Genomic DNA, 13470 nt, shown 5'->3' with positions numbered 1-13470 from the left:
ATGTAAACAAAAAAGGAATTTTAGAGTATGTTAGGCAGTTAGTAATCATGAAAATATTAATACTGATTTTTTGTTTATGGTATTTTATAGCTCTTTAAAATTTGTAACTTGTGATTAATTATTCTACATAAACATTCAATTTTGTATTAGTTTCATATTTACAATTCTGCATTGTTTTTATTAAACAGGGTCCCCATAATGTATAAACTTCAGGCTCACCAAACCCGGAAGTGTCTAGGTACAACATAAACTCAATATGGAGTGAACAACTAGTTTAGAAAATTCCAAATCTATGGTTTTTTTCAGTGTCTTCCATAATGCGACCTCAGGTAATCAAGTGACTTACTTGGCCAGTGGAAAGGAGTGGAGATAAAGATTAAGAGGTGTCAACAACAGACACCCAGCTGTAGATGGGCCAGAAGAACAAACTCTGCCTCCAGTCTAGTGGTATAGAGGAGACACAGACAGAAACCATTAGCAAGCTTTAAGCAAGGGCGCAAGTGTTTAAGACAAGGAAGCAGGTGTGTGGGCAGGGATCTCATTTATCATTGGAAAGATGGTTATGGTTTGAACCCAGGTGATGTTTCTTCAGGGTTGCCACTGTTTTGTATTGACATTCACCAAGTAGAATGATCTTTGCATCATTGGGTACTTTGGGGCACCCTAAGTATGTAGGAGTCAGAGTTTTACTAGCTTCCCCAGCAATCCTTGCTTAGTCAATTGATTCCTATGTCTGCAGCCAAATGCTATAAAAAACTCCGGGGGAGGTAAACTCCTCCCATCCTCCTGGCTTTTCAATTAATCATTTAGATGGGAAACATAAGCCTACACAGGTAAAAAGACACGTGAACTTCAGGCCAGGATCACGATCCTGTCCCAAATATATGACTTTTCACCCTCCCTCAACCCTTAATGGGGGTGGGCGTGGGGGAGTGTATTTTTAAAACAAATGATTTTAATTCATTCACCGTTTCCTAGCAACCAGGAAAAAGCATGTTATCCTGATGTCTGTGAGCACCAGTCTGAGACGCGCGGATGCTCCAGCATGCCTCCAGAAGCAGAGAAAGAACAAAAACACTGGAATAGGTCTCCGGCTGGTGAGCAATTCTCAAAGGGGAATTTGTTAAGAGCAGGCACCTAATAGAACAGCCTGAGAGACCTGTACCACGATTGCAGGGGTGCAGCAGGGAACCTGCATGGAATGTGCAGATATTCTCCAGGAAATGATATTCCTATAGAATCTGGGGGCTCTGACTTCTAGGGAATTGTTTCTATGAAACAGTTAAAGCCTGAGACAGCTGACATCTTTCCAGTACCTCTTTTGTGTGTGCTTTCAGCCACACACAAAACACACAGCAGTCTTGTTTTCTTTACAGCTCTATAGTCAGAGAAGAGGGGTAACTGGCAGAATTCAAATCTAGCTGAATTAGAGTCCGTGCAAACAGCCTTCTTTAAACCAGGCGTAGCTACCAAATGCATATAAATCACTGACTTCTACAGCTGTAAGGAATCTCTCCAATCATTCAATGCTTTTTTTTTTACAGAGGAAGAAATGAAGAAACATAGAGAGGTAAATTAATTTGTTCAAGGTGCACAGCTAGTTGGTGGCCTCACAGGGTCTTCTGATCTACAGCTTAGTGATTTGGGAGTGGGATATACTCATATTTTAAAGATTGAAACCTTTGCATATTATACTATATTGAATGGCGGTGGTGGGGGCAGGGGGTGGGGAGGATGAGGGATGATCTAAGAGGAAGCTGTCACAACAACCGAGCAACGCAAATATTGTAACTTGTAAGTCTGAAACTCAAAGGGCTTGCTCAGAATTACAAGACAAGAATGGATTAAAGCACATGCTAAGTGTGCCTTAGTCCCCTTCAAGGAATTGAGATAGGCCAAATAGTCTAGCAACAAATGTTTTTCCAAATTATTGAATCAGAAGAATTTTAATGCATGCCAGACTTTATAGAGTTACAGAATGTTGGGGTAACAAGTGCTCTTGGCAATGTTAGCCAGGCCCATCTTTTTAGGATAATACCTGAGGCTGGGAAGCAGAAGATGCACAGCCACATCAACGAGTGTGGCTTTCCTGGGTGCAGTGCTCTTTCTTCTCTAGGCAATGGGGCCACCTCTATGGCTTGCTGCATTCTCTTCCCGTTGACTCTGTAGGGGGCAATATTATTGTCTTGATACTTAATCAATTTCCTGTGAAATGCTCTTACTTTCTTCCCACTTTCATCTTATCCACATCCTGTTCACTCCCCAAAAACTGAAGCAGATGTAGCAGCAGCAAGAATGATCCAAAATGGCCGGGCACAGTGGCTCATGCCTGTAATCCCAGCACTTTGGGAGGCTGAGGCGGGTGGATCACAAGGTCAAGAGATGGAGACCATCCTGGCCAATATGGTGACACCACCCTGTCTCTACTAAAAATACAAAAAAATTAGCTGGGCATGGTGGCATGCACCTGTAGTCCCAGCTACTTGGGAGGATGAGGCAGGAGAATCGCTTGAACCCAGGAGGCAGAGGTTACAGTGAACCGAAACTGTGCCACTGCACTCCAGCCTGGCAACAGAGCGAGACTCCATCTCAAAAAAAAAAAAAAAAAAAAAAAATTTTATCCAAAATAATGAAGGTGGCCTAGGGAATACTTTATTTAGATCAGCGCCATCCTGTTTGCTGTTTGCTTACTGTTAGTAGAGCTGAATCAAGTGAAGCTTAGTGTTTATATGGTACCATTTTAAAAAAACATTTCTAAAGTTTGTTTTCCAATCATCTTTAGAGTAGTGATTTAAATACACGTACAATTTTAAAAGTACAAAGGGTAGTATAATAAACATCCATGGGTTTAGAATTCTGGAGTCAATAACTACTAACTGAGTATTGGGGTTCCTCAGAGAAATTGAACTGACAGGATGTGTGTGGATACACACACACACACACACACGGTGCAGTATAGGCTTAACCATCTCTTTTGCTCAAATATTTTGATTTTAAGGAATTGGTTGACATGATTGTGGGGTCTTGGCCAGCCCAAAATCTGACAGAGGCCAGCTGCCTGCAGACTCAGGGAAGAGTTGCAGTTTGAATCCAAAGGCTACCTACTGGCAGATTCCTTCTTGCATGGGGGAGGTCAGGCTTTTGTTCTGTGAAGGCTTTTGACTGATTGGACAAGGCTCACTCAGACAGAGGGCAATCTGCTTTCAAAATCCACTGAATTAAATGATAATCTCATCAAAAAACACCAGAAACATCCGGATAATGTTTGAACAACTATTTGGTCATAGTGTCCCAACCATAAAATAAATTTAAAAATAAATAAAACATCACAGATAGTGGCCCAACCATAAAATAAATTTAATAATAAATAAAACATCACAGATAGATATCCTATTTATACCTCTCCCTGAGTACCCCATTCAATAGTGATGATTTTCTATAGACTCCTTTTTGATGACTTCAGACCTCTTTTGACCCCATCACCTGATCTTCAATTTCTGGTTCAATGCAGGGGTGGGAATTGAAGACATATTTCCCATAACCACATTTTCTTTCAAGGACCTCCTGGCCATAGGAGGGTGTAGATGGATTCTATGGAAAACTGCATTATGAGCCACTGAGCCAGGGTGAACTCACCGGGAGTTATGCTCACAGAAAAACCCAAACACATTCAGATCTAGATGGATCGCATCCATCTAGTTTGGATGGTTCTGCCCGAATAGTCTCATCAGTTATTGCACAAACCATTTTGGTTTTACTTGCTAGATTATTGCAAGGAAGAGTAAATTAAGTAAATAAGTGCTGGAAAAATTTGGAAGAAATGAAAGGTGTCAAATAAACACAAAGTACAGTGCATGAGCCTCCAGGCAGCTTTTTGACCCCGAACCTGCTGAATAAGAGGCCTGAATGAGGTGCTCCCTCGGATCCCTTCCAGAGCCTAAGACTCCATGACTGGTATTTGGAGTGATAGCATCCCTAACTCAAATTCTCTCTGATTTGCTGCTGTAGCCTCTAGGCTCAGAGAAGCTGGGTCTTCCCACAGGATCTCAAGTGTACTGTCAGCTGCAGATACCTGCTCAGCTGGCTAAGCCTTTAACATGGAAAGAAGGCTCATAAAGAAGGAAATGAAAAAGCTCTTGTAAGTATGATTGAGAATAACTTTCATTTATGACACTTGGCATTCAGTGGATTTCATGTCATAGATGGCTTGGGTATTGGCAGCGGGTAAAAATCAAAGGAAGAATCTATTTCTGCATGGTAGGAGAAAAACAGAGGATGATCTGGCCTCTCTCGGTCTCCTGCCAGGGAGGCCTCACATGTGGTGCAAGGCAGGATGCTGAAACTTTTGGGAGGATGTTTCTGCTGGCAGCCTGCACATCCAAGGTACCCGCATTCTAGAGCCCGAGAGCTGAGCCTATGTCCCAGTCAGCCTGTGTAGGCAGGATGCACCGTTGAAAGGGTCTGCCTCTGCTGGTAAAAGGTACAGGAGAGATTCCTGAAAGGGCCCAGCATCTGAATTGCAGCCTCCTGCTCTGCCTCTTTTATTGTCAGCCTTATTGACTAAGAAATTCATCTCCTTTTTCTTGACATCTGAACGTTTTTAAAACAAACACAGAAAACAACAAGTTTCCTTTGAAACAAATGTTTTCCTCCCATGGTAGTTTTTCTTTGACTTGTACTTAACGAATGTTGGTGAAAGATCACAAACCATATAAAAAGAAAAAAGAAAGATTATGTTCTATCTCATATGTGTTATAGATACAACAGTAATACCCTTTTCATCAAAGAGCTATCACCATCCCCATCAAATATCTTTTTTTGGCCTTCTAAGATAATTTTATTTTAACAAGCCCTTAAGAAATACTAGAAGAAACTATGAATTTACATATATGTACATACATACATGTATACACATAAGTGAATTCATATATAGTACATGTGTATACATTTATGTGTATGCACATATATGTGAATTCATATTCATCTCTTGCTTTTAAGCGGAGATTATATACTGGCATCAGACTTCAGGAAAATGAATTTGACCCAAAAGGAAGAAGGGAACTTACCTTTCTAGATTATATGGTAAAGAAAGGCACGCTGATGCGAGTCCTATTTGTGTTATATGTTAGAGACCAATAGAATAGTAAAGAACAAACCATGATCAGGAATGCCAACTCTTCCACATATCTCATCCAAAGAATTGGAATTTCAAAAGTGATATAAATGCAAGTTTATATCCAAAGAATACATTTAGGCTACTTTAAAGTATCCTGAAATTTCAGTAGAAATTTAAGAATTTTTATCAATCTAGTTAAGCTTAGTGACTCAGAAGAAAAGCTTTTAGAAGCCAGAAATAAACTTATTCTCCACCTTATGTAAAATTGTGAGATGTGCCGAAATCGACCTGGGAGATGCCATAGTCCTTCTTTTCCTGCACCCATTTCCTCTCTCTGATATTCCCAGGGTAGCACCTCTCTCTCTTCTCTCTTCATGGTGCTAATTTTACCTTCTTTTATTAAAAGTCACTGTTAGGAAAGGATCTGCTAAGGATAAACTAAAGTGGAATCACTAATAAGTTTTCATGCACTCCTCCTCCTAAGGGTATTTGCATTCTTTTTTTTTTTCTTTTGAGATGGAGTCTCGCTCTGTGGCCCAGGCTGGAGTGCAGTGGCCAGATCTCAGCTCACTGCAAGCTCCACCTCCCAGGTTCACGCCATTCTCCTGCCTCAGCCTCCCGAGTAGCTGGGACTACAGGCGCCTGCCACCTCGCCCGGCTAGTTTTTTGTATTTTTTTTTAGTAGAGACGGGGTTTCACCATGTTAGCCAGGATGGTCTCGATCTCCTGACCTCGTGATCCGCCCATCTCGGCCTCCCAAAGTGCTGGGATTACAGGCTTGAGCCACCGCGCCTGGCCTATTTGCATTCTAAAGAGAAAAAACATTACGGCAAAAGAATACTTACCTACAGAATTGTATGTATCTGGAATTTATCAACTTTGGACATGCTGCTTGAATTTAACAGGGGAAGCAAATGATTATTTTAAACAGTGTGTCTCAATCCTCTTGGTCTTATAAAACCATTTCTCTGTGTGGGTATTTGGCATATTATTTACTTTCCTGTAACTTCTGTTCCAGTTGAGTTTAATTTTTAGATAAATGTTATTTCAGTTAATTATGGTTAGACATTTTAAACTGCAGCACTGTAGAATTACCATGTAAACCAAAACTGAGTATTAACTCAGCTACCAGAGTATTAGCAACTTCTGTTGTATTTTGTTGGAGGAGGGAGGGATGGAGAAGAAAAAAAGCCTTTTTCTGACACTGAGCCTGTGTCACTCCAATGGTTCATTGCTGCTCTCTTGCTTTTAAGGGGAGATTATATTGGCATCAGACTTCGGGAAAATGAATTTGACCCAAAAGGAAGAAGACAACTCACCTCTCTAGATGATATGGTAAAGAAAGACATGCTGATGCGAGTCATATTTGTGTTATATGTGTATTAAAGAGACAGAAAAAGGATCTAATTTATACAATAAACAAGGCTAATATTGACACCCATCCCCCAAATGTCCTCTTCCTCATCTTCTCACCCTGAGATTGTTCATATGGTCATTTCAACCCACTAACCAGAAAGCAAAAAGAGAATGAGAAAATAAAAATCATGAGAGTTATTTGCTATTAGGAAAGAAGATTAAAAAGCAAAATCAATGCAAGGCAAAATGTTACCTCCGTGGAGTTAAGAGTTTGATAAAATTAGCTATCACGTAGTTCTCAAAATAATTTCTTTACCATTTGCATTAGTGGGGGAAAACCAAATAAATTAAGTAAGGCTAAAAATCCTTGGTGTTATTCATTTTGAAACCCAGATTCAGGATCTGAAAGTTCACATCACAGAAATTAAGGAAGAAACCATACAAAGTTCTAATTCAAAAGAAATCAGCACACCCTCAGGTTTTCCACTGCCCATTTACTATCCTTGCACTAATAAAAAAGACTCTCCCTCCACTCCCCTCTCCTCTCCTCTGACTAGAGTAGAGTCAGTCTCACTGGCTTTCAAAACTACCCTGGAGCTAAGGAAACAGTTAAGCCTTGCTCTCTCTGTACACATATTAAACAGGTAAATTAAGTAGATTAGAGCAGTGCTTCTAAAACTTTAATGAGGTCATATTACAAGGCTGTTTTGATTCAGGAGGTGAAATGGGGTGGGCCCACGGCCCTGGAATTTGCATTTCAAATGAGCAAACAGGTGATGCCAAGGTGTCAAACCTTGGATCAGGTTGCAACAACTGGTCATGGTCCCATTCTTCCTGTTTATTTATTCATTTAGGTTCCCTGTTCAGTTTGGTTCAGTCCCTGGAAGAAATAACTCCACTGTTTAAAAATGTTAAAACTTCAGAACACCTCTACAATAATTAAAAACAAAACCAATCTTCCCTTTTCTGTGTGTAAGGACTGAAAGGAGAGAAGGAACATTTTGATAGACAAATGGTAAATATGCTTACGGAACAAGAACTCTTAGGAATTACTAGGAAAGGGTGGTCACTATGATAGAAATGAGCCTCTGCATTCGTTCTCAGCTTTTTACTATATGTGCGTGTAAAACTCTCAGCAAGTCACCTACTCAGGTCTATCCCGCTCCCCGCCTGCCCCATCCTTGCTTCATTATAGTTCCTCTACCTGTGATTTCCTTCCCCATCTGTAGACATTCTCATCCCACAAGCCCTAGCTCCAATGAAGCTTCCGTCTCTGAAGCTTCTTGGGATTCTAGCTATCTCCCCAGGTAGACATAAAATGGCCCATCCTTCCAAATTCCCACCACACTGCCCCTGCACCCCTGGAAGCACGTTTCTTACATTCTGCTCACGGAACCAGAAATTGTTCCCTGCGGCCCTGTTCCCCCAGCCTTACCTTTTTCTATTTTAAAATTTAGGGAAACTGAGACCCAGAGAGCATCAGTTACTCACCTAAGGATATTCCGTGAGTTGTTGGCAATACCTAGATTTGAGCCCAGATTTTCTGATTCCAAGTTTATTATTCTTCACTGATCTCTCCTTTCATTTCCAAATCACAGAAATCAGATAACTGCTCTAGTGGGAAATAAATTTAATGTCTGAAGATCCCAAAATATTTCTGACTGATTCATCCCTGTGAGGTGAGGTCTGAGAAAAAAAAAAAAAAATCTGTCTGAGCATCAGGTTATTAAAGCTAATGATCCTTCCCATTTCGGACATGACAGACTAGAATAGGCTTAGCAGTACCACTGTCATTGGGTCCAGAGAGCACTTCGGCCAATGTCTAAGCCTGTTTCTTTGCTTTCTGTGCTTCCTGCTCCCAGGCACACTATGACTTGGCCATCAGTGTTGCTTTGCAATGGCTGCATCCCTCAGAAGACGTAACTTGGTTGGAGTGGGAGGAACTGTAAGTTGAAATAGGTTTGTTGCTTTCCTCTTTAATTTGTGCCTATGATTAATGATAGAGAAAGTTCCAGTCCTAACATCTTCCATCATGAGGCACTCTGATTTGAAAACGCTACAGGGTGAATATCCCCTTCAACGAGACACCTGAGGAACCTCCACAGTTGTCAACTTGAAGAAGTTACATGTTTCCATGTTTTGCATCTCTACCAATTGACTTCTGTGAGATAAAAGACTTTCTTGCACAGAATGTTGTATCTTAGGGGGCCGAGTGCGGTGGCTCATGCCTGTAATCCCAGCACTCGGGGAGGCCGAGGCAGACTCATTACTTGAGGCCAGGAGTTCAAGACCAGCCTGGCCAATATGGTAAAACTTCGTCTCTATTAAAAATACAAAACTTCGCCCAGCATAGTGGTGCACACCTGTACTCAGGAGGCTGAGGCAGGAGAGGAGAATCACTTGAACCCAGGAGGCGGAGGTTGCAATGAGCCAAGGTTGTGCCACTGCACTCCAGCCTGGGCAACAGAGTGAGACTCCATCTCAAAAATAAAGAATGTTCTGTGTTAGAAATGTGACTGCTTTGCTGTGTGCATGCCATAATTTCAAACAGTCAGTTCTACGGTTAAAGGCTGTAATCTTTTCCTAAGGACTACCAAACACAAATTCTTAAGCATTTAGGCAGATATGTATCTCAGCTGAGTTATTTGAAGCGCAGAATAATTTTCTTTCTGGGATTACTGGCATTTTCTGTCGTGTGTAGGAAGTGTACAGGCAGACTCACTCAATTGGTAAGAACACAGAACTAATGAAGACAGGATCAAATCACTTATTCCAGAGGCCTGTTATTTTTTTTTTTTTTTTTCTACTCAATGGCTCTGGACTACACACCTGATCCTAGAGAGATGTTAACAGTTAGGGTTTAGCTGCAATGAGCAGAAAATCCAATTTGAACAGCCTTAGGCAAAAAAAAAAAGGTGGGGAGTAGATTTTATTGCCCTTGAATCTGAAAAGTCCATGGGTAGGACTGTGTTAGGCATGGTTTAATTCAAAACTCAAACAATGTCATATGGATCTACCTCTTGACTCCATTTCCTCAGGGTGAACATCATTCCTAGTTTCAGCCTATTTCATTATCAGAGGAAGGGTGGAGATATATATACACACATATATATATATATTTTTTAATCACATAATTGTGTCTCGGTGGCTGTTACCTGACTTGTCTAGGGTTGGACAGTGGCAGTGCAGGGGAGGTGGAATACACTGACAGCTCAGTCCACAGTGTATTTTTCGCCTTTGGAATCTAGGGGTGTAGTGGGCTCCCCTAGAAGCATATAGGCTTACAGTGGGGTTAGGTAGTTCCCCCAAAGCAAATTGCCACAAAAACAGAAAGGATAATGGTTTGCAAAACCGTAAACATCTCCCACAGTGGCCAGTCTGCCAGTCTTTGATTGCTGTGAAAACATGGATAGATGAGGCCAAATTCATCACCATTATTGGAAGGTTAAAAATTCAAAGTTTGGATTTCACTGATGGAGGAACAATCACATCAGTTTTATTAAGATAAATAAGCAGATAGCACACAGCCATTGCAGATTACTTATCGATTATCATCATAACCTCAGCAGGCATCAAATAGAACGAGAATAAATCCTCCACTTGTATTTCCTATTCCCCATTAGGAAAATGCCATTCCGTGGCAGACCCACGTATCCAAATCGTAGAGAACGAGAAGCTATGATTTTATCATCTTATGCTGGAATCTTAATGGTAAGGAAAATAATATTATTTGTCTATATGAATATTTCATATCTACTCTGAGCATTTTTACAGTAATGAATATTTACATTATTTTTCAACCAATGTTTCTAAATGTTTAGGAGTTACTAATAGTAAATGCTTCATTTTTTTAACATAATAGAAAGACTAACTTCTAAACTGTATGTGAAAACATTTATTTAAGAGGCAAAGAAAAAAGAAGAGAATGAGAGACATAACTAATTGGTATCTGGAAAAGTGATTCATCCATTGATCAGAAGTTATTTACTGTATTTAGTACTCATGATACCCAAGCACAGTTTTAGACATACTGGAGCTATACTAGCTTTGTGCTGTAATAAAAGAAAAGCCATGGTATGATCATACTTTGTTAATGCTGTTGTTGTTTAACAGAACAGTATCCCGATTGAGGAAGTCTTTAGAATTTATGGGGCTGATTCTTCTACCAATTCTGGTACCATCAAGGTAAGGGTGACCTGGGATTGTCAATATAAGGGATTTTTAGAGAGAATTTATTTAGTGTATAAATGTATAATGTCGTATTTTCAGACATCAATTATGAAATAACAGTTTTGCATCAAAATGTACAAAACCAGACATAACCATTTCTTACCTGAATAACATGTTTATGAAATGCCTTTCATATGTAAAAGACCAGGCAGTAATAATGTGTCTCGTTTAAGGCTGAGAAGGGTCAGCAAAGAGGCAGCAAAGAGAGTACCAGGCTTGAGGGCCGAATTTTATTCTGCTGTGGTTTGGGGGCTTTTTTGAGACAGAGTCTCGCTCTGTCACCCAGGATGGAGTGTAGTGGCGTGATCTCGGCTCACTGCAAGCTCTGCCTCCCGGGTTCACGCCATTCTCCTGCCTCAGCCTCCCGAGTAGCTGGGACTACAGGCGCCCATCACCACTCCCGGTTAATTTTTTGTATTTTTAGTAGAGACAGGGTTTCACCGTGTTAGCCAGGATAGTCTCAATCTCCTGACCTCATGATCCACCCGCCTCAACCTCCCAAAGTATTGGGATTACAGGTGTGAGCCACTGCTCCCGGCCAACACTACTTTTATTAAAGACGGGTATCACTACTGGTCTCAAATTCCTGGGACCCAGTAATCCTCGAAATCCTGGCCTCAGCCTCCTAAGTAGCTGAACTACAGGTGTGAGCTCCACTGCCAGCTCCTCCCATGAACCTACTTTGAAATCATTAGCAGTAGAAGCAGCAATGACCTGGGAGTTCAGAAACCTGGGTTTAAGTTCTGACTCCACGACTATGAAACCCTAGATGCGTCCCTTTCATCTTTTGGGCCTCCATATGACTGATCTTAGGAAAAAAAAGGGTGTTCTGATTAATGTTTAAGACCACTTCCATTTTTGACACTTGTAAATGTATGAACATTAAGTAAACATTTAAATATGAACTGCTGTTTAGAGGTGAACTACTGATCCCTTCACCTTTGGATACCTCTAGAAGAGGGAAGAGGGAAGAGGAAAAGGAAGGTGGGCTGGTGAGGGCCACGCAGTGGGAGGGAGGAAGGGGGAGAACCAACACCCTCATGCCCAGGTCTTCCGCTCACACTGTGGCTTTCCCTGCCCCCGCCTGGATTCAGAAGGGAGGGCAGGGCAGGGGCAGGGCTGGGCCACAGGAATGCCTGCCTCCCTTACTCTTTTACTGCAGATCATTGTGCAAGCACTGGGGTCATGTAGAGTTCAAGAGCCTACCAGGTCCACCTTAGGAGTCAAGTGTTTACATCAAAACCAACCTTCCTATCACCTTAATCCATATGTAACCTGACTGTAGTCCTGAGACTCAAATGCCCTTGATGATTGTGGAAATCAGAACTTTCTCTCTGATCCCTCTCGTTTCAACTCACTTCATTCATTCACTCATTCATTCATTCATTCATCTGTTCATTCAGTATAATTGTAGGTGCAAGGGACACAGTGGTGAGCAAGTCAGACAAGATAACTTTTTAAGAACTTTTTGTAGGCAGGGCGCAATGGTTCACGCCTGCAGCACTTTGGGAGGCCAAGGTGGGTGGATCACATGAGGTCAGGAGTTCGAGACCAGCCTGGCCAACATGGTGAAACCCCAACTCTACTAAAAATACAAAAAATTCGCCAGGTGTGATGGTGGTCGACTGTAATCCCAACTACCGGGGAGGCTGAGGCAGGAGAATCTCTTGAACCCAGAAGACGGAGCTGAGATCACACCACTCCACTCCAGCCTGGGCAACAAGAGCGGAAACTCTGTCTCAAAAATAATAATAAAAAAAAATTTTAGGGATGGGGGTCTCCCTATGTTCCACAGGCTGGTCTTGAACTCCTGGGCTCAAGCAATCCTCCCACCTTGGCCTCTCCTAGTGCTGGGATTACAGGCATGCACCACCACACCCAGCCAAGATTACTTTTCCTGTAGATCTTATATTTTCTATATTGGAGTTTACCTTGTCTGAGATATAAGCCACCCCAGGCCTGACGCTCCTCAGAGATCAAGATGTTCTTGGTTTTCAAAGAAAGCCCAGCTCTCTGTGTTCCTTGGATAGCCAAGCAAATCATACTGCTTCATTCCTGCTTGCCTTTTTCTGCAGCTTTCTCCCTTCTAGGCTGCCCTTTCTCCTTTTCCCCTAACCCTCAGCACATATACATGCAAGCGTGAGCCCCAAACCCTTCTGTTTCAGTCACTGTTTTCTCCCTGTCATCTTCTGGTACCTGGGAAAGGTCTAGAAAGGTATCAGCACATCTGACTGGTTGGTCCCAACTCACACGGCCAAAAGACTAATATGGAAAATCACATCCTCGAGAGGATGGCACTGTGGGCCCCTCCAGGCTTGGCTGGGTTATCATTCAAGAAGGTTTGCAAACATGGTTGTCTGAGTAGCTCAGATAAATCAGGTTCATTTAAAGTTGCTAGAAGGCCAGGCGTGGTAGCTCACGCCTGTAATCCCAGCACTTTAGGAGGCAGAGGTGGGTCGATCACCTGAGGTCAGGAGTTCGAGACCAGCCTGGCCAACATGGTGAAACTCTATCTCTACTAAAAACACAAAAAATTAGCAGGACGTGGTGGTGCATGTCTGTAATCCCAGCTACTTGGGAGGCTGAGGCAGGAGAATCGCTTGATCCTGGGAGGCAGAGGTTGCAGGGAGCCCAGATTGTGCCACTGCACTCTAGTCCGAGCAACAGAGCAAAACTCCATCAAGAAAGAAAAGAAAGAAAGAGAAAGAAAGAAGGAAGAAAGAAAGGAAAGGAAAGGAAAGGAAAGGAAAGGAAAGGAAAGGAAAGGA

General features: G+C 41.9%; 1 protein-coding gene across 1 annotated transcript in view; it reads left to right on the top strand.

Moving 5' to 3' along the window:
* Positions 1-1000: 1000 nt before the first annotated feature.
* The window catches only part of C11H2orf80 (chromosome 11 C2orf80 homolog), a 24643-nt gene continuing 12173 nt past the window's right edge, over positions 1001-13470 (top strand). The window contains exons 1-6 of the mRNA XM_023217169.1: positions 1001-1097; positions 4009-4138; positions 6370-6451; positions 8335-8417; positions 10096-10183; positions 10586-10657. Of these exons, the coding sequence (XP_023072937.1) occupies positions 4098-4138; positions 6370-6451; positions 8335-8417; positions 10096-10183; positions 10586-10657 (366 nt within the window). The 5' untranslated portion in view covers positions 1001-1097; positions 4009-4097. The remainder of the gene's footprint in view (positions 1098-4008; positions 4139-6369; positions 6452-8334; positions 8418-10095; positions 10184-10585; positions 10658-13470) is intronic.

The sequence above is a fragment of the Piliocolobus tephrosceles genome, chromosome 11, assembly GCF_002776525.5.
Source record: "Piliocolobus tephrosceles isolate RC106 chromosome 11, ASM277652v3, whole genome shotgun sequence".
Classification (NCBI taxonomy): domain Eukaryota; kingdom Metazoa; phylum Chordata; class Mammalia; order Primates; family Cercopithecidae; genus Piliocolobus; species Piliocolobus tephrosceles.
This window is presented reverse-complemented; position numbering and strand designations above follow the sequence as displayed.